The sequence below is a fragment of the Cydia strobilella genome, chromosome 19 (genome assembly GCF_947568885.1).
Source record: "Cydia strobilella chromosome 19, ilCydStro3.1, whole genome shotgun sequence".
In the NCBI taxonomy this organism is placed as follows: domain Eukaryota; kingdom Metazoa; phylum Arthropoda; class Insecta; order Lepidoptera; family Tortricidae; genus Cydia; species Cydia strobilella.
This window is the reverse complement of record NC_086059.1, coordinates 4,027,100-4,047,865: the sequence shown is the minus strand read 5'-3', so window position 1 is coordinate 4,047,865 and position 20,766 is coordinate 4,027,100. Positions and strand designations below refer to the sequence as shown.

At 40.9% G+C, this 20,766-nt stretch overlaps 1 protein-coding gene across 1 annotated transcript; it reads left to right on the top strand.

Moving 5' to 3' along the window:
• Positions 1–2,524: 2,524 nt before the first annotated feature.
• LOC134750168 (asparagine--tRNA ligase, cytoplasmic) lies at positions 2,525–20,327 on the top strand. The gene is made up of 10 exons (XM_063685289.1): positions 2,525–2,705; positions 2,784–3,131; positions 3,796–4,016; positions 6,180–6,298; positions 7,793–7,966; positions 9,028–9,156; positions 10,026–10,170; positions 13,993–14,097; positions 16,002–16,212; positions 17,964–20,327. The coding sequence occupies exons 1-10, from the start codon at positions 2,672–2,674 to the stop codon at positions 18,146–18,148; spliced, it is 1,671 nt and encodes a 556-aa protein (XP_063541359.1). The 5' UTR covers positions 2,525–2,671; the 3' UTR covers positions 18,149–20,327.
• The last annotated feature ends 439 nt before the right edge of the window (positions 20,328–20,766 follow it).

Here is a 20,766-nt window from a genome sequence, read left to right as displayed (position 1 = left end):
GTATGCTGCACAGGCGAGAGACACTTCGTCCGACATCGTGGAGTTACAAACCAACTGAGGATAGATCCGGCAGGCCTCCCCGTACACACTAGAACCTCGTTATTGTATCTGTTTGGTTACAGTTACAGCTCGCAAAATAAGTACGCTCGGTGAAAGCGTTCCGGCGACGTCGTGAGCCGTAACTGTAAAGGGGCCCACTGACTATCAGTCCGCCGGACGATATCGGCCTGTCAGTTGTTCGGAACTGTCAAATTTTCGTTCTAACTGACAGGCCGATATCGTCCGGCGGACTGATAATCAGTGGGCCCCTTAACACGCGTACATACACTAGAACCTCGTTACTGTGTCACGCATGTTACGGTAACGGCTCGCTAGTGAGTACCCGGCTGTAAGTAGTGCGCGTGGCCAGTCTTTACGAAGTAGTAATGTCTATGCCATGGTATAATAATAATGGTCTATGCCTACAACAATAAAGTGACAAGTAGGTATACAGTAATCGGTTGATGGTAGAATAAATTACAAGTATCAATACTTTTTTCTGTAGTGTTGTCACATACCTTCTGATTTTCAAATACTTTATTTCGTTCGCTGCAGAGTTAGCTTGGTCTAACTCTTAACTATAGCATTAAACATTAAGATGAAAGTGGAGGACTCGCTTGAAATCGCCTTTTCATACAAACGTAGTCCTAATACTTTGACACAGTTTGTTGTATATCAGCCAAAGCTGTTTCGAATTTTTAATTATTATAAGAATTAGAACTTAGAAGCATTAAAAAATATGTATGAAAACTGTTTTTCACCCTAAATTTTATAAAAATCAAAATTTCGAAAAAAGTCAAACGTAGGGGCGTAGCTATGGTTAATATACATCAAACATTCAAATTATGTATAAATGTTTTTCATATTCAATATCCAGAGGAAAATAGGGACTACGTTTGTATGGAGACGCGGCCGGCCGTCCCCTTTCCTCTTAATATGTGATTTATTTGATGTGCTCAACTCAACAATAATTGGTTCATCTAGTAGCAAATTGTAGAGATTTAATACTTACGCTATAAAACTATCTATGTAGACTGTACCATTGCAATCACTATTGTCTTCTTAGTTCATATGCATTTTATGTGCATAAGTCACGATATTAATTTAATACAACACATCACATAAGTAATAAACACTCTTGCATTAAAGACAAGGACAAATAGCACACCATTACGCTTTTTCACAAAGAAAACTGTTTTTTAATAATTTATTTGGAAAAAAGTGAAAAATGCAATAAATTATTGTTATTATTATTATTTGTAATGCAGGCAGGCAGTTTAAACAACTGATAATGCCTGTATCCAGAGTCATAAACCGAGTTCTCAGTGTTGAGTAGAATTTGCTTTGTGCTTATCTAATTTATTCTTAAACTCATTGACACTTTGGGCCGCTACTACAATTTATAAAACGGTTCAGTTTGTTTCATTCAAATCCATTACATTTCCGAAAAATCCGAAAATGTCTCTAGAAATGTGACCAGCATAAAAAAGATATACAGGAGTTGGTCAAACCAAATTGTCAGTAAATAAGAACAAAAATAACTATACTCATCCTTTTCTTTTGGGTGCTAGTACTTGTGTAAGACAAAGAAAGTATGATTCTCTGTCTATGTTTGAAATGAGACAGTCCTTTGACAAACTATAGCTGGTCAAACCAAATTGGCAGTAAACAAGAACAAAAAAAAACTACACATATAGTTTTCTTTTGGGTGCTAGTACTAGTCTAAGACAAAGATAGTATGATTTTCTGTCTATGTTTGAAATGAGACAGTCCTTTGACAAACTATAAAAGGCCCCTCCACACTCATGAGCGAATCACGGCGCGAAGCCGCGAACGTAAGTGTGGCGTCGATTTCGCAGATTGTTCACGCCTTCGCGCCTAGTTCCCCGTTTTTTGTCGGTTTATTAGCCCGCGTCAAAGGAGGCGCGAAGCGCGAACTGGCAAGACCACATTACACACTATTTTGACTCATATGAGGCAAGATAAATAATAATTATATTATATAAAGCGGCTATATTTTACGGTTTTACAACAAAACAAAATGGAAAAACAGCCAAATCACGTATGATGCCATAGATAACCAGGAGTTAAGCTCGATCAGCTGATGCTTTTCCGCCATCTTGGCGAGAACCAAACTGCGAAATCGCCGTGAAGTTTGCGAGTGTGGAGTCATACGTCAACGTCGCGACATGTTCTCTCCGCGAAGTCGCGCCGCGATTCACGCACATAGTCTGGAGGGACCTTAAGCAATCTTGTTGGGAATCGGGTCCGTTATATTCAGTTTTTATTGAGATAGCTACACAATTTAAATATTTATATAGTTGACTAAATATAATATTAATATTATTTAAAGATAGATTTTTAAAATTTCAAAAATATTTTTATATTTATTGTTTGTCTGCAACGTAAACATTCGTGTCGTGTGTTCGTGTTACTGTCAGTGTCAATGTCAAAAAGTCTATGCCCATCATCTCATAGCCCTCATAGCCTTCACATACTTTCTGTCATTTCTTTGGTGTGGTTATTCGATTCGCGGTGCGGTGTAATGCGGCACACCCCATTTATTTCTCGATTGATTATATTTTAAGGCACTGTGGATAAGATAAATAATCCAATATAATATTTTTTAACAATGGCTCAGGCGGGTATTGAAAAGTTATCCTTAAGTGAGTAATTTCAATGCATATAACCTAAGTGCACGGTGATACACGTATGCAAAATTTGTAATTAAAATTATTTTGCAGAGGAGATTTTCACGTCGGATAAGAGAGGTAATGATGAAACTGGAGATGGTACCGAGAAGAAGCCGTTTAAAACGATCCTTCAGGCTATGCGTAAAGCGGGAAAGGAGCCTTTTCCAACGATCTACGTAGACTCAAAAGAGGAAGGAAAAATTTACGATGTAGCTGCCAAGTCCCAGCTTAAGAAAATTCAGAAGATCTGGGTAAGAGAAGCCCACAAGGCAGCGGATAAGGCTAAGTTTGAGGAGGAAACCAATGAGAAGAGAGTGCAGAATATGGAAGAAGCTAAAAAAATTGTCATTAAGAACGACCCGAACTTGCCGAAAGCGACAACTGTAAAGATTTATGAGAGTAAGTCAAGTTTTATGAGTTTTTTTTTATTTTAAATTATCACTCTCCTTCGAAAAATATATATATATTGCATGCAGACTGCTATTCAAAGCTGAATACAGTAACATATGTGACTGACAGTTCAAGATGTGACCTGAGTCCAAGAGGAGTTTTTTTACAAAGTAGTGACAATTTGTTGATTTGTTTGAACTTGAAAATGTGGTGCGATATGGTTGTTATGATAGCATAAGGTAAACAACATGTACTTAGTTGCATGATGCAATATAGTGTATTGGTGTCATATTGCATCATTTTCCTTATAAACAAAATGGAAGTTCAATTGTACGGTTTCAACTGTGGGGAACCCTCTAGTTTATAACAACTTGCATAACATTGTTTTATGTAGTGAATAAATATTATTAGATATTTACTCCAATTATTAAATTTTACATGCACATATTTTATTTAAAAAAAAGCACTGTTCCTAATGATCAATGAGATAACGTTTTCTATGGCAAGCTTCGCAACGGGACATATCATATAAATCAATAGAATTTTAGATTTGTCATTCCAACAAATCAAAAATGATTATTTCCTCCTGAAGGGTTATGTTGCTTTGTGAAATTGCTTAAAACTGAGGTCATCTATATGAAAGTCATTTATTTATTTGTATCTCTCGCTTCAGCTCCGGAGCATCGCGGGAAGCGTATCTGTGTCCGTGGCTGGGTGCACCGGTTACGAAGACAAGGCAAAGCCCTGACATTCCTCACGCTCCGTGACGGTACAGGCTACTTGCAGTGTGTGCTACATGGCCTACTCTGCCAGACCTACAATGCTTTGGTGTTGTCAACTGAGTCTTCAGTCATTATCTATGGCTCATTGGAGGTTCTGCCTGAGGGAAAATCGGTGAGTACCATGGTTGAAACCTAGGAGGATATAACCAAACGGAGTAACCATTAACAGGCGTTCCCCTCTGTCGAAAATAGTCGGCCAATGGTCATACATAATGTATGGACTGCCGTTTATCTGACATGGCTATTTTTACGTGACATATACATTTGACATTCCCCTCCCCCGCAAAAATCGGCAGACTTTTGTACAGAAAATTACAGACATGGCGCGGTTTGGTTATATTGTTAAACTGACCTTTCCTACTTATTGAAATAAGATTACCAATGGCTAGTGAAGTGTTGCTGATTCATCAATTTATGTCAGAGGAATCATGCTTGGGACTTATTGTAATAGTCCCAATAAATTACACAGCTACCTAGTCGGCTCATAAGTTCTGTCACTGGCCTTTAAAATTTAAATTTGGAACTCCTAAAACAAAAACCGTTCTGCATTTGAATTTCGAATCTTTATTAAATATTTGAGTAGTATAATTTTGCATTTTTCTGTTTTCTTCAACATGGAGTGGACGCTTAAAGATAGCCGTACCGCAATAATTGCACTATATCGTTGTGGTCACTCGCCGACTAAAATTTTAAGCTACTTGAAAATTTAAAATTCTCTCTAAGATTTGTGTATCGTACCATAGAAAGATACAGTGAGGTCTCTAGTTTAAATGACAAGAAAAGAAGCGGTCGTCCGCGTACAGCTAGGACTCCAGCGGTTGTACAAGCAATTAGGGCACGCATTGCCAGAAATCCCGCTAGGAAACAAAAAGTTATGGCCCTCCAGATGGGTTTGAGCAAAAACACGGTGAAAAGAGTGCTTAATCAAGACCTGAGACTTCGTGCTTATAAACGAAAAACTGGCCGTCTTCTCAATGGTCGGCTTAAAGCTTTAAGGCTTAAAAGATCTAAAGCTTTATTGAAGAAGTACGCTAAAAATAAGCACCGTTGTATACTGTTTTCGGACGAGAAAATTTTTGACATAGAAGAAAACTGTAATAAACAAAATGATAGAGTGTACGCTCGCAATAGTAAAGAAGCGTCTAATAGCATTCCCCGTATTCAAAGAGGTCATCACCCTTCATCTGTGATGGTTTGGCTGGGAGTTTCTTATGCGGGCGTCACTAGTATGCATTTTTGTGAGAAAGGAGTAAAAACTAGTGCCAAAGTGTACCAAGACACGGTGTTGACTAATATTGTGAAACCACTATCCCATACGATGTTTCTAAACCAGCATTGGGTTTTCCAGCAGGACTCTGCTCCAGCCCATAAGGCAAAGTCTACACAAGCCTGGCTCGCCTCCAATAAAATCGACTTTATACGGCATGAAGATTGGCCCTCCTCTAGCCCAGATCTTAATCCTTTAGACTATAAAATATGGCAGTATTTAGAGGAAAAGGTGTGCTCAAAACCTCATGCAAATCTAGACTCGCTGAAAAAATCTCTTGCTACGGCAGTGGCCAATATCGACATGAAAGTGGTGCGTGAATCCATTGACGACTGGCCACGAAGACTTCAGCCTGTGTAGATAATTATGGCGGTCATTTTGAATAAATGTTATACATTTAGATTCTCTAGTTTATAAGCTTTCAAACGCTGTACAAATTATACGGAATAAACTTAAACTTTTGATTTTATTTGATACTATGTATATGACAGAACTTATGAGCCGACTAGGTAAATTAAGCTACAAGTAATTTTACGTGTTAGTGTATAAGATCTTCTTTTTTAAACTTGTATGGTGCTGTATGTAGATTTTTACAATAAACGTTTTCTATTCTATTCTATTCTATAAATTTACAGATTCTGATCTGATAATGGCTTTATGTTATTTATGTTTACATTAAAATTGCTTACAACTAATCCTAAGAATTCGCGTAGGCTTAGGCACTAGTATTTACGAAAGCGACTGCCATCTGACCTTCCAACCCAAAGGAGAAACTAGGCCTTAAATATTGAAATTAGTCGGGTTACCACACAATGTTTTTCTCCACCAAAAAGCGACTGGTAAATATCAAATGAATGATATATTGTAATTAAGTTCCAAAAAATTCATTGGTATGAGCCGAAGCTCAAACCCACAACCTCTGGATTGAAAGTCGCACGCTCTTGCCTAGCGGCTACGAGCGCTTGACTATTGCCAGCATCCAATAAATTTAAACTGTCATACCCATAGGCTCCGGGCGGACATGAGTTGACAGCTGACTACTGGGAGTTGGTGGGCCTAGCGCCTCCAGGCGGAGCTGATGCCATCCTCAATGAAGAGGCCCTTGTTGATGTGCAGCTTGATAACAGGTAACCCAGGTTATTGCTTATTAGCCTTGTCAAATTGCTTTGGTTTCATTGCACCTAATTATCATAATGCCATTGTCTTTATTAGTCATTTTTAACACCTACCAATATTGTTATTCTTAAGGCAGTTCCATCGGTTTGCCGCTGTCACTGTCACATTTTGCAAGAAAGAACGGGAAAGATCATGCGCGCCAAGTGTCCATTTTGATCGAATTTAGTCGATTTTTATTTATTTTAAAAACGTTACGTTACAATATCGAAATTCGAAAGCTATGAAATGACTATTTAAGTTAATATTGTTTTTTCTTCTTTTTTTGTTAATAGTATCACATAATAAATAACCAAGTAAATTTTGATTAAAAGTCCGAGTTAGAGGTTACTTTGGGAATTAATTGTATCGAGCGAAGTGTCATAATTCGTGTATCGGAAGCTATGTTATTAAAGATAATATAGTCAAGAACTACATATATTTTTTTTTCACGTCTATGAATATCAACGCCTCTTAGAAAAACATTATCATATAAGGAGATTTTTCGCCTTCTGGCTCAGGGAACGGCCTTAAGACGTATTAGGGCTTCAATTTAAAATGATCTCAAGCAAACAAAAACGTTTTAGCCAATATGTTTTTACACAACCCAAAGGCTTTCTATGAGCCAAATTTCAATGACTTTTTTAAGAAATTAATTTTCTGTAAGAAATCATTTTCTTTTCAGTCTCATTCTATTTTGAAATCGTGTGTTCGTATAGTCACACTTGTTTAAACAAGGTGTCTGTAAGTGTTTCAGAGAATGTGTCTCAGAAAACAAAAAAATATACATAGTCAACGTCTATAATATCGTTATACACCCTCACTACGCGTCCTCTCACCGCTCAGCTAACTAGCACACCTCTGGTGGAACCACAGCCTTAGGCCACTAGATGGCAAGCCCTGCAACGCGCAAGGGAGCGTGAATTAACTGTAGAGCACCTATTCATAGGCGTTAAGTGTTAGTTTTCGATTCAGTGGTGGCTCCGTCGCTGCGGGAAGCGCAGCCCCGTCGCCCTGGCGTAAGAAAGTTTGGCACCAACGCTCGCCTCCGCAGCTTCTCCTTTTTCAGGTCACTAGTTGCCATTCGTTCTAGAACGCGAACAGTCCGTATAGGTCCTTAAGGTGTCAGGTCCTTCACCGAATGCAGCTATCGCGGATGTTTTTACAAATACAAATTTCAACAAAAAAATATAATTGATTAGTTCGATCTAAAATAAAATCACCCATTTTTAGAAGCAATTTTCATTTTATAGGCTATCTTTTGTGAAAAAATTGTTACAGATTTATAATGGTGCGTTTTAGACCAATGTTCGTGATTTTTTTTTCTTTCAAGAGTTGTTTAATCAGGTTTTCAATCATATTTCTTGGCAACCGTATTATGATCTAAGAGCGCTATCTACGATTTTTCCAAAACTGCTGGCTGAACCCATTGCACCCAAGGTTACACTAATTTAATGAATATATTTTAGGCACATAATGATCCGCGGTGAAAACACATCGAAGATCCTCCACGCCCGCGCAGCTGTCACACGGGCCTTCCGCGACCATTTCTACGCGCGCCACTACACGGAGGTCACACCGCCGACGCTGGTGCAGACCCAGTGTGAGGGAGGCAGCACGCTGTTCAAGTTCAGCTATTTCGGGTGAGTTATATTATCAACTAGTATAAATCACATCGAAGAGTCACAGAATAACTAATAGTACTACCGTACAGAAAACTCACTCCTTCACAAAAGCCTGATTTAGGTATAAAATTATACCTACACTCGCCGCCTGCAAGCAAAATTGAAACTTATAACCGCGCACGAACCGTGGATCTTCTTTGCGCGCCGCAGTTTTATGACCGAGCTGCGAGTGTCGGCACGGGGTTGTCACTTAACAAGTTTTTGTACCTATACCTACTGATTTATTATTTTTAAGATAAATATGTAGGAATTACAAACGTTGATTCTGTAAACATAAAATTTTTAGCCGGAGATAGTACCTATATGTCTGATTCTCACGGAAGTAGGTATGCCACAGAAGTATGTCGTTGAAAATATGTCGGTCAATATAGTCCGGAATTTAAAAAAAAAATATTTTTTCTGCTTCCTTGTTCTTCCGTTTATTCAGACATCCGTAAACAGAACATTATCTTTTATACAGATAAGATCGCGATTTAGGTTTCGAAGCCATTGCGTGTTTACAATTTTGCGCGAGCGCCACGTGACACGACTATCGTGCGAGCCGAGCGGCAGCCCACTGCCATACACCTTCCCGGGCGGTGCGCCGGCCAAATATACCTAAACTGCGCAGTGACACCCCCCTGGAAGAGTCTCGCCGCCTTCCGTGATCATTTCACGGGGATGGCATCGAAGGTTAGGTCATTTACGCCTTTACGCGACCACCACGGAGCCACTTCACGGAGGTCACACTCACACCGCCGACGCTGGTGCAGACCCAGTAAGAGGGAGGCAGCACGCTTTTCAAATGCAGCTATTTCGGGTGAGTTGTGTGGGATTTATCGACCATTACTACGGGCGCCACTACACGGAGGTCACACCGCCGACGCTGGTGACCCAGTGTGAGGGAGGCAGCACGCCTGTGGTGTAACTCTAAATGGTTTGAACTCCAAAAGATAAGAAAAACAGACTGTTAATCTTATTTTTTATCAGAAGGTCCATAGTTTATTGACCTCATAGATAATATTTGTTTCTTGTTGCAGCGAGGAAGCCTACTTGACTCAGAGCTCGCAACTGTACCTAGAAACTTGCCTGCCTGCGTTAGGAGATGTGTACTGCATCGCGCAGTCTTACCGCGCAGAGCAGTCTCGCACTAGACGCCATCTTGCTGAGTAAGTATTAATAATTTCAAAGTTCGCAACTGTACCTGGAAACTTGCCTGCCGGCGTTAGTTATATGGAGAACAAGGTATTGGACGTCCACCAATGACCGACGAATACGTCCATATAATGTAAATAATATAGGCGGCAAATCGTGCGGATTGGCCAGCCTTGGTGAACAACGACCTTACGTGTTCGCGGCTATATCATATGCATATCATATGCGGCTATGGGCATATCATGGGCGTTTCCTCGTGATATGATGATATGGCTAGGAGAAAATGAGTAAATAAATCGACTTACTAGATTTACTACAGGTCGATTCACGAATGGAATGATACTTTCATTGTATGAGTGACACCTGTAGGCCGAGCACATGATTGGCGCGACAGTATCTCGCCGCGAGCGTCTTCTACTAACTGTATGAATTAAAGGGGGACGGGTAGTCTATGTGGCGGCAAGATACTCTCGCGCCAATCATGTGCTAGCCCGGCTGTATCGGTATTATTCGGTACCATTTTATTGGTTAATGTCATACACACATATTTTATAGGATAGTATATAGGAGCAAATACCTAGGGAGTCCATGCATACTAAAGGAGGCAACTAGCAACCTGAAGACTTTGCTAGGCTTCGTGGAGGAGCTGGGGTGGTTAGAGTAGCGCTACCTCGTTTCACGGAAAATAGGCACATTGGATGTCGAGTTGCGGAAAATGCCCAGCAAAACTAACTAACTAACTAACACACATATTTTCATTCACTCATTCATTCCATTCGTGCAAGCTCTTGTGAATCGACCTATTGTAAATTTGCTAGCTTTTAGAAGTTGTTGCTAAGAATATTTGAAACTGTCAGATCATAGCATGGTTTTCGTGACACAGATACAGCCACGTAGAAGCGGAATGTCCGTTCATCACATTCGAAGACTTGTTGGATCGTCTGGAGGACTTGGTGGTCGATGTAGTCGACCGTGTGCTTGCCTCGCCCGACGCGCATCTCATCCACGACCTCAACCCCAACTTCAAGGTCAGTCACACACACACACACACACACACACACAGCTCAATCCCAACCAGGGACCGGCCCGCTATCCCACGGAGTAGGATGGAGATGGCAAGTGGGCGTTCCCGTCTATCCGACAGTTAGTAGCGACCGACTCACTTTATGCACAGACTATGCTCAGTTGTTGTGTAAACTTCATGCTCGAATGACATTCACGTCGTACGTACGCTCGTCTAACAAAAATTGATAATTAAATTTAAAATGCCGTATTGTGCAGTATTAAGCTGCAGAAATCACAGCGGTTTAAAAAATCTTTCACGTGGAGGTATTTCCTATCACCGGTGGTTATTTATTTAAATATAATCCGATAAATACGAAAAATCTGTTTCTATTGCATTATTTACGAATGTTCGTTAAGTAAATCTATATTTTATCAGTTAGAACTTAGAGTTCACAATCCTTTGTCACTATTCTTTACGTTTATCTGGAATATTCGCTATCCTAAATGTCAAATAACTTCGCTACTCAGATGCTGCGCAATGTCGATATTTATATCGATAAAGTTAAAGTTACGATATTTCAAGTTTGATGTTTGGTAGTTCGGTAATAAATTATTATTTTAGACACGTTTCTAATTATTATTTGGGATAATCAATGTCTTAGTAAATATGGCAGCTCTGGTCATCAAGCACTAAGTTAAGTCGGGGTCATTTCATGGCAACCTTTCAAACCTTCGTATTCCTTTACATACGTTTTTGTTTTTTACACCCATCATATTTTCATCGTTAATATAATTAGACTAGGTACTTAATGCACTTATGTGTACAATGCATGCAATGTGCCATGAATAAACGTTTTATATTTTCTATTTCTTTATTATTAATTATTGTAGGTTACCACAAGATGCCGATATTAAAAATAAATGGGTCAATGCTACTGGGCAAGAAAATTAGTTTCCGCAAAAATATAGCACCATTTGCTAGGAGCATTTCTTAGAGAAAGATTTCTGGGGATAAAATTGCCATACATCTCATCTAGCGTCCACACGCCTAAAACTTAGTTACTAATTTAATAATTATTAGTGACATTCGGGCTCACTTAATTAATAAAAAGTGTTCCGTACCACGCAAACTAGCGTGAAATATTGGAATTTTGCCGCCCCCCTTCCTGATTTGATAGGTCACAATCTTACAATCAAATCAAGTGGGATCGATGAGCCAGTTTCATGTATGCTTTCACACCATACAATTAATTTGACAATTTAATCAGGTTGTCCCGTCTAGATTGGCCTTAAATGCTGCTACAAGTAAATATATTGTTAAAGACGAATACTTACCTATGTAAGCAGGGACCGGACAACCCTTTCCGCGATAAAACCCTTTCAATGGGCGACACTTAAACACGGCTAACACATTGAAAGACTGTCCCTTTTGAACTGCAAGCCCATTCATACCCTTACCTTTGACTAACCCTTACCGAAAAGCTAACCAAAAATAAGGCTAGCCCTTAATAAGGGTTACCCTTATCTTTAAGCGCTTTTTATAAAGGTTTCCCTTTGCGTGAAAGAGACAGGATTAGTATATATCTACGGTAGTGTATGAAAAGGAAAGAAAATACGTGCCTAGTCAAAGAACGCCGCCGTCGCCGCCGACGATCGCTCGGATTCGAAGTAATGTGTGCTTTATGAACAAGGTAGACGACTTAAATTAGTACGCTTATATACTAAAATGGAAGCCCTTTATAAGGCTAACCCTTATAAGCAATATGCAAGGTGTTGGTGAGCGGATGATAAGGGTTTTGTAAGGGTATTGGGCTACCGATTACTCAAATGTGGTAGTTTTATATAAGGGTTTTTAAAAGCAAAACAAAGGGTTTCGTCTGGCAAAGGGTATGGTGAGTTAAGCCTTATGCAATACCCTTATAAAACCCCGATAAGGGATAGCGGGCCGGTCCCTGTATGTAAGTAATTGCAGATTTGTGATCACAAAATAACAGCAATACCGAGTTAATAAACCTTTAAAGAACTATGATTTTATCTGTTTGACTTTAAGATATATTTAATGTTCACATTAACAACCTAGTTGGTCAATTAATAAGAAACAAATTTCTAGTTAGATATTTGTTGTACTGTACTACATATTATTTTTCATACAATCACGATTATCACTACCTATATTATAATCATAAATAAAGTATCATCTAAATGTGTTAAAACATACGGTAATGAAATATCAATACCTAACTGAACACACAAATATCGATAAAACACTCCGATTACACTGTCCCCTCCCTATATCGTCGAATGGAAAGAAGTTCCAACGGTTAGCTACTCGCAGGCGTGTAGAGGTCTCGAAAACACCAGTGTAACGTGACCGTGAGATCCGTAACAAACCATGCGTAATTAGACCTTACTTATACTGGTTTTTTAGCCCTTTTCTCGCCTGTTAAGTAAGTGATTTTAAAATTATATAAAATAACGCCATCTGGTGTTGAGTAGTTGTATTAGGTGAACGTTGAGCGAGCTTTTGTGAGATGAATGAGATAATGAAAGAGTCGTATGTCATATAGCTTTGACATTATAATTTAAACAGTCACTCATGTAGCCTACAGTTGATATTCGTTCGAGAAATGTCCACCGGTAATTACTTTTTGGTATGGAAAGTTGCTACGAATCAGAGCAATTTTGTAAGAGTGTGACGTATTTTAACGTGGCTATGAATGTGTGAGTTTAGCGACACTGGTTTTCATACTAAATAGGAGTCATTTCACATCCACTAGTTTATTAATTCGTGCGCTATCCCTTATCGGGGTTTTATAAGGGTATTGCATAAGGCTTAACTCACCATACCCTTTGCCAGACGAAACCCTTTGTTTTGGTTTTAAAAACCCTTATATAAAGCTACCACATTTGAGTAATCGGTAGCCCAAATACCCTTACAAAACCCTTATCATCCGCTCACCAACACCTTGCATATTGCTTATAAGGGTTAGCCTTATAAAGGGCTTCCCTTTTAGCATATAAGCGTGCTAATTTAAGTCGTCTACCTTGTTCATAAAGCACACATTACTTCGAATCCGAGCGATCGTCGGCGGCGACGGCGGCGTTCTTTGACTAGGCACGTATTTTCTTTCCTTTTCATACACTACCGTAGATATATACTAATCCTGTCTCTTTCACGCAAAGGGAAACCTTTATAAAAAGCGCTTAAAGATAAGGGTAACCCTTATTAAGAGCTAGCCTTATTTTTGGTTAGCTTTTCGGTAAGGGTTAGTCAAAGGTAAGGGTATGAATGGGCTTGCAGCTCAAAAGGGAAAGTCTTTCAATGTGTTAGCCGTGTTTAAGTGTCGCCCATTGAAAGGGTTTTATCGCGGAAAGGGTTGTCCGGTCCCTGATCCCAACTTCAAGGTCAGTACACACACACACACACACACACACACACACACACACAGCTCAACCCCAACTTCTAGTACAGTATATACCTACGAGTAAAAAACCGGCCATGTGCGAGTCGGACTCGTGCACTAAGGGTTTCGTACCATTACGCAAAAAAAGGCAAAAAAATCACGTTTGTTGTATGGGAGCCCCAGTTAAATATTTATTTTATTCTGTTTTTAGTATTTGTTGTCATAGCGGGGCCATTCCATCTGATTTCGACAAATGGGGTGCGCCGTGTGATTTTTAATTTGATTTTTTCACAGCTCCAAGGGACAGTAGACCTGAGTATTTGATATAAATTCCAGCTTAATACCTCCACGCGTTCCTGAGAAAAAGGGTCTTGACAGACAGTCCATTGAAGGGTGGACGTACGTAACATCATCTATATATATATATATTTTATATTACAGAGGCCCCAGAGGCCGTTCAAGAGGATGGCGTACACCGAGGCGCTGGAGTACCTCAAGGAGCACAACATCACTAAGGACGATGGATCCTTCTACGAGTTCGGAGACGTAAGTTTCTTATGGCTAGACTAGACTATCCGTAATAAAATAAGGGTAATTTCTGGGTAGTGATCCAGAACCACTTTTCCTGACTGTAAATGATCTACATTATCGTATTTGATTAAATAGTACATTACTACAGAGGCCGGGAAGTAAGGGGTTGCCGGCCGAATGCATATATACGGCCGAACGTAGTGAGGCCGGATAGTTATGAGGCCGACAACCCCTTTTCACGCCGATGTATGTATAGTGCTTTTCTCAAACATGCAATGAAATAAATAAAGAAATCTCCACGAAATCAAAGTTTTAATTCTAAAGAAACTAAAAGTAAACTATGCACAAAATATAACTACCACCTGTACCTATCTTTATCACACGTGTCGTATATTTTACACATGTAGTTAATTAATTTATTACACAAATGTTCAAAGGTATATTTATGTATCTTTGATTTTTCGCCTTGCATCCTTCTGACTGTAGTTTTAGCCACATAACTAAGATTACATAGTTTTTTATGTTGATATTATGCTTCACATACATCGTTGCCTTAAACATGGAGTATAATTAACAGGTATTCATTTAATATTTTCGTCGGAACTCATATTAAATAACACAATAAACAACGCACAATAAATCCAATAAAATAGAATTACAGATACACAATGAAAAATGATCAACTTTACCTCCAAAACGATTAAAAAAACACCAACGCGTGTTTGAGTAGACATTTTTACCGCTAATATTTAAATGAAATATAGTTTGTCAAAGGACTGTCTCATTTCAAACATAGACAGAGATAATCATACTATCTTTGTCTTACACTGGTACTAGCACCCAAAAGAAAAGGATGAGTATAGTTTTTTTGTTCTTATTTACTGACAAACTGGTTTGACCAACTATATTTTAAATCTGTATTTGTAGGTAAATTTGCAATTCAATATTATTGGAATTTGTTAATAATGTTTTATTTATATATTTTTTGTAAATTCGATACAAATAAAACTGCAAAATATATTAATTATCGTTTATTGTTTTTTTTTAAGGGGTATTGGCAGAATGTCATTCCGAACCATAAGCAAATATTGGTTATAGTTTTTTTTTTGGCTGAATGCCATGATGCTGTGTCACAAATATATGTGAAATCAAAATTAAAAAAGAGCCACTTCCCGGCCTAGGCCTGCAACTTTGTATGAAATTTCATTACAGGCCCCTCGTCTAGCCGCGCCGGAGTCGTGATACTTCCCAGCCTAATATAAAGAACGTAATATCAATATTACATAGCATGTTTGAGAAAAGATAATTACTAAGTAATCATGGTCATGCCTGTATGGAAAGGGACAAGACGTCACATTGAGTAGGGTGACCAAATTGTATGCAAGTTTTTTTTTTTTTTCTACTTGCCATCTGAAAAATAATCATCGTTATTGGTGATAAACAATAAGTAACATCATTAGGCTCATCTTTGAATTCTGTATGATGTTTTGCTCTGTTGTTCCACGACCCCGAAATCATCCTGTTCGACATATGTTATGTAATCTGCTTTCATTTTCATGGCAGCGTATTTGAAGTGTAGAAATCGGCAAAGTATAGCTGAAGTTAATAACGTTTATAATCTGTTCTGTACATTAGGCATTAGGCAGGATGACATTTTAACCGCCGTTCGTACTCTGCGTAGTGATTTTATAGGTCATTAAAAGTTGTTCAGTGTGACCTATAAAGTAGAGTATGAACGGTGGTAAAAATTTCACCCTAGTCACTCCGGTTGTCAAAAGTTAACGTTGGACAATACAGTATGACGTATGTGCTTCATAAGGCGAACGTACAACAGCTCCGTAATTTGCAGCTGTCAAACTCAATAGCAAGATGTTTCTTAAATAAATATTAGCTATAAACTAAAACTTTATCATCCGCAGGACATCCCCGAGCAGCCTGAGCGCAAGATGACCGACGCGATCGGCGTCCCCATACTGCTGCACGGCTTCCCCGCCGAGATCAAGTCCTTCTACATGCAGCGCTGCCACCACGACCCGCGCCTCACCGAGTCCGTGGACGTGCTCATGCCGGGGGTGGGGGAGATCGTCGGCGGCTCCATGAGGTCCTGGGACTACGACCAGCTCATGGAAGGTGGGTCGACGTTCTAGCTGTCACTACGTGGACGTGCTCATGCCGGGGGTGGGGGAGATCGTCGGCGGCTCCATGAGGTCCTGGGACTACGACCAGCTCATGGAAGGTGGGTCGACGTTCTAGCTGTCACTACGTGGACGTGCTCATGCCGGGGGTGGGGGAGATCGTCGGCGGCTCCATGAGGTCCTGGGACTACGACCAGCTCATGGAAGGTGGGTCGACGTTCTAGCTGTCACTACGTGGACGTGCTCATGCCGGGGGTGGGGGAGATCGTCGGCGGCTCCATGAGGTCCTGGGACTACGACCAGCTCATGGAAGGTGGGTCGACGTTCTAGCTGTCACTACGTGGACGTGCTCATGCCGGGGGTGGGGGAGATCGTCGGCGGCTCCATGAGGTCCTGGGACTACGACCAGCTCATGGAAGGTGGGTCGACGTTCTAGCTGTCACTACGTGGACGTGCTCATGCCGGGGGTGGGGGAGATCGTCGGCGGCTCCATGAGGTCCTGGGACTACGACCAGCTCATGGAAGGTGGGTCGACGTTCTAGCTGTCACTACGTGGACGTGCTCATGCCGGGGGTGGGGGAGATCGTCGGCGGCTCCATGAGGTCCTGGGACTACGACCAGCTCATGGAAGGTGGGTCGACGTTCTAGCTGTCACTACGTGGACGTGCTCATGCCGGGGGTGGGGGAGATCGTCGGCGGCTCCATGAGGTCCTGGGACTACGACCAGCTCATGGAAGGTGGGTCGACGTTCTAGCTGTCACTACGTGGACGTGCTCATGCCGGGGGTGGGGGAGATCGTCGGCGGCTCCATGAGGTCCTGGGACTACGACCAGCTCATGGAAGGTGGGTCGACGTTCTAGCTGTCACTACGTGGACGTGCTCATGCCGGGGGTGGGGGAGATCGTCGGCGGCTCCATGAGGTCCTGGGACTACGACCAGCTCATGGAAGGTGGGTCGACGTTCTAGCTGTCACTACGTGGACGTGCTCATGCCGGGGGTGGGGGAGATCGTCGGCGGCTCCATGAGGTCCTGGGACTACGACCAGCTCATGGAAGGTGGGTCGACGTTCTAGCTGTCACTACGTGGACGTGCTCATGCCGGGGGTGGGGGAGATCGTCGGCGGCTCCATGAGGTCCTGGGACTACGACCAGCTCATGGAAGGTGGGTCGACGTTCTAGCTGTCACTACGTGGACGTGCTCATGCCGGGGGTGGGGGAGATCGTCGGCGGCTCCATGAGGTCCTGGGACTACGACCAGCTCATGGAAGGTGGGTCGACGTTCTAGCTGTCACTACGTGGACGTGCTCATGCCGGGGGTGGGGGAGATCGTCGGCGGCTCCATGAGGTCCTGGGACTACGACCAGCTCATGGAAGGTGGGTCGACGTTCTAGCTGTCACTACGTGGACGTGCTCATGCCGGGGGTGGGGGAGATCGTCGGCGGCTCCATGAGGTCCTGGGACTACGACCAGCTCATGGAAGGTGGGTCGACGTTCTAGCTGTCACTACGTGGACGTGCTCATGCCGGGGGTGGGGGAGATCGTCGGCGGCTCCATGAGGTCCTGGGACTACGACCAGCTCATGGAAGGTGGGTCGACGTTCTAGCTGTCACTACGTGGACGTGCTCATGCCGGGGGGAGATCGGCTTTTATAATTGGAGAAGAATTCTAGGGTGGTAGACAGTTTTGGCGCGTCGTTCCATCCGTTGCCATTGATGCTGAGTGTGCTAATAAAGGCACTTGTTCGCAGGCTACGCGCGCGAGGGCATCGACCCCTCCCCGTACTACTGGTACACGGACCAGCGCAAGTTCGGCTCCACCCCGCACGGGGGCTACGGGCTGGGCCTGGAGCGCTTCCTGTGCTGGCTGCTGGCGCGCCACCACATCCGCGAGGTCTGCCTCTACCCGCGCTTCCTAGAGCGCTGCACTCCCTAGGTACGACTACCTACCGCTATATGAGTAAGGCTTAGAACGCACTACGGTTTTTTTCTTGCGGTTTCAGTCTTTTAAGTGCGTGCCGTACGTTTTTTGCGGTTGCGGAACCGCTTTTAAAAAAACCGCGGGGCGTTCTAAGCAGGTCACCTATAGTTCGTTTTTTTTTGCATTAGAAAGAAGGTAAATCTTGACGCGTCTCACCGGAAGGTCAGCGCTGGAAGTCGCCAGCAACATGCTGAGGTGAGACCATTTTCTCTTTTTTGTATAATTTTCTATTTTTGTGGACGTGTCTAACGAATAAATTATTTCTATTTCTTTTTATTAAAAATCACTTGAAAATAAGTTACAGCAAATATGTTACAATGAGGGCTATCGTTTTTTTGCTCACCAGTTGGCGCCTCTGTTGATGGTGGTCCAAAAGACTAAAGAACAGCTGTCAGTCATTGAAGTGACAAGTGACATTTGACATTTCGAACTATGGAAAAGACCACCACCTACACTAGCGCCCCTAGCGGCGAATTCATACGCGTTAGCCCTCATTATAAATCATATACGATCTTTTACATTGTTTTGCTCATAAGTAATATAAACTAATTTTTTTAAAGCGTTTTTCAATAAAAAGACACGTCAAGATAGTTTATCTTTTTTCTAATGCTAAAAAAATAACTATAGTATAAGTGCCAGTTGCACCATCCGCACTTGACAGACTGATCAACGTCACCCGGCGCGCCGCGGTTTACTATGAAACTTTACAATAAAATTTTGCGAACTCTTTAACTATGACAAACAGTTTGGTGCAACCGACCTAACTCTGCGCCGATCTTACAGTGATACCTATATGTCATATTTTCATAGGACATTTTATAGTAACACATACACACTGACACATACATTACTATATCTATTTATAACCTTAAAACACAAAATCTCGCAAAATTTGTCACCGTACCCAAGCTGTGTGAAAATACTGTAAATCAGTGCAGAGTTAGCTTAGACTGACTACACGCGTTCTAGTATCAATCTTCATTAGGGACGTCACACTGCCACGCATGCGGCGTGAAGTGTCTTATGTTATGAAGATTCATACATTACAACGCGCACATAGATGGCGTTGATATAGGATAAATTATCTCAGATGATTTTTTCGGACTCGGGCCCTAATCTGTTAAACAAAAGGTATTGTTTCCTTTATGCAGTGGTTACACTGCTTACTGCTAATAGCCCCGTCATAAGTAACGGGAACAAGCCAAAGCAAATTTACCGTCCTATTTATATGGTTCAAATTCATAAAACAGCCCATTCGGAGATAACACGTTTTGTTATCTCCAAAGAAAATAACCTGATTGTTCTCTATGAGCTGTCACATTAATTTGAACCTTAATACTATCACGATAGGTGTTTTGTAAGCGACATGGTTGCTTTGGCACGTACTGAAGACCGCTCTTAAAAGAAACATAGGCTATTGTATAACAAACCCGAAAAAATCATCTGAGATAATTCATATTATACCTAAGCGTCAGGCGGGCGCCTCAGGCGTCGGCATTAATTGTAAAAAGTCCACTAAAGTGATCATACTCGTATATAAATAAACCTTTTTTCATTGAAATACATTTAATATGCGATTAAGATGGACACACTTCTTTGCAATGGACTCAGTCTCAATAGACTAACAGATCCAAAAAAAATCGTGTGGTTCATTTTAATAATCGCTTCGCTCATTTCTTCGAGCTGGTTATGCGAAATGAGACCTTAAATCGTCTAAATAAGGTTTATAAACGGTTACTTCAGTGTGCTCATTAAACCTGCAATAGCCAGTGTTATGTTATGTTACTTATGTTAATTCAATTGTTCCAGGTTTTGCATTTGGTCATAAATATTGTTTATAAATAAATGTTTATTTTCCACTTTTCTACCGTTGCTATTTAGTTCTAGAGTCAAAAGGTAGGTAAATCTAATAATATGACGCAAAACATTTTTTGAAATATGAACCCTAATGTAAATACTATAGAGTTCTTATTTCAAAGTCAACTTCATTGATGAAGTTAAGCAATTCATGGCATTTCTTGTGTTGATTTAAGACTAAGTAAGCATTTTTGTTTTATGATTGTGATAGGTATTAGAAATAATATCTAGAAGTGTTTTATGAAGAGTTTGATAATAACGGAAATACAGCTTGTTTTACTAAGTTACAGTGTTTTATTTATTCTGGATTTATTTTAATGTAAGGTTATTTGTCGGATTAGTATAAAGCACGTCACAAAGGATAGATTTTATTTTGAAGTCGGTTTTTTTGTCACGATTTTGAAAATAATTGGTAAGTCTGAAGACCTCAGCGGAATAAAAACGAAATCACAATTTAGAACAAAAAATGTATGTACCTACACATATACAATACCTATTTAATTTTTCCTTGAGTTATAGTAAGAATCTTCTCAAATGATTTTTATGCCTAAGATCGTAATCTGTTAAACAAAAGCCATTGTTTATTTTATGCGAGCGGTCGGCCATTGTGTCTGAGCGCGTAGCATGTGCTATCGCACATCGCTATGTGTGTTGCATCTATCGCACTAGTATGGCTTGTGACGGCAAAATATTACACTTTTTTCCGCAAACAATCT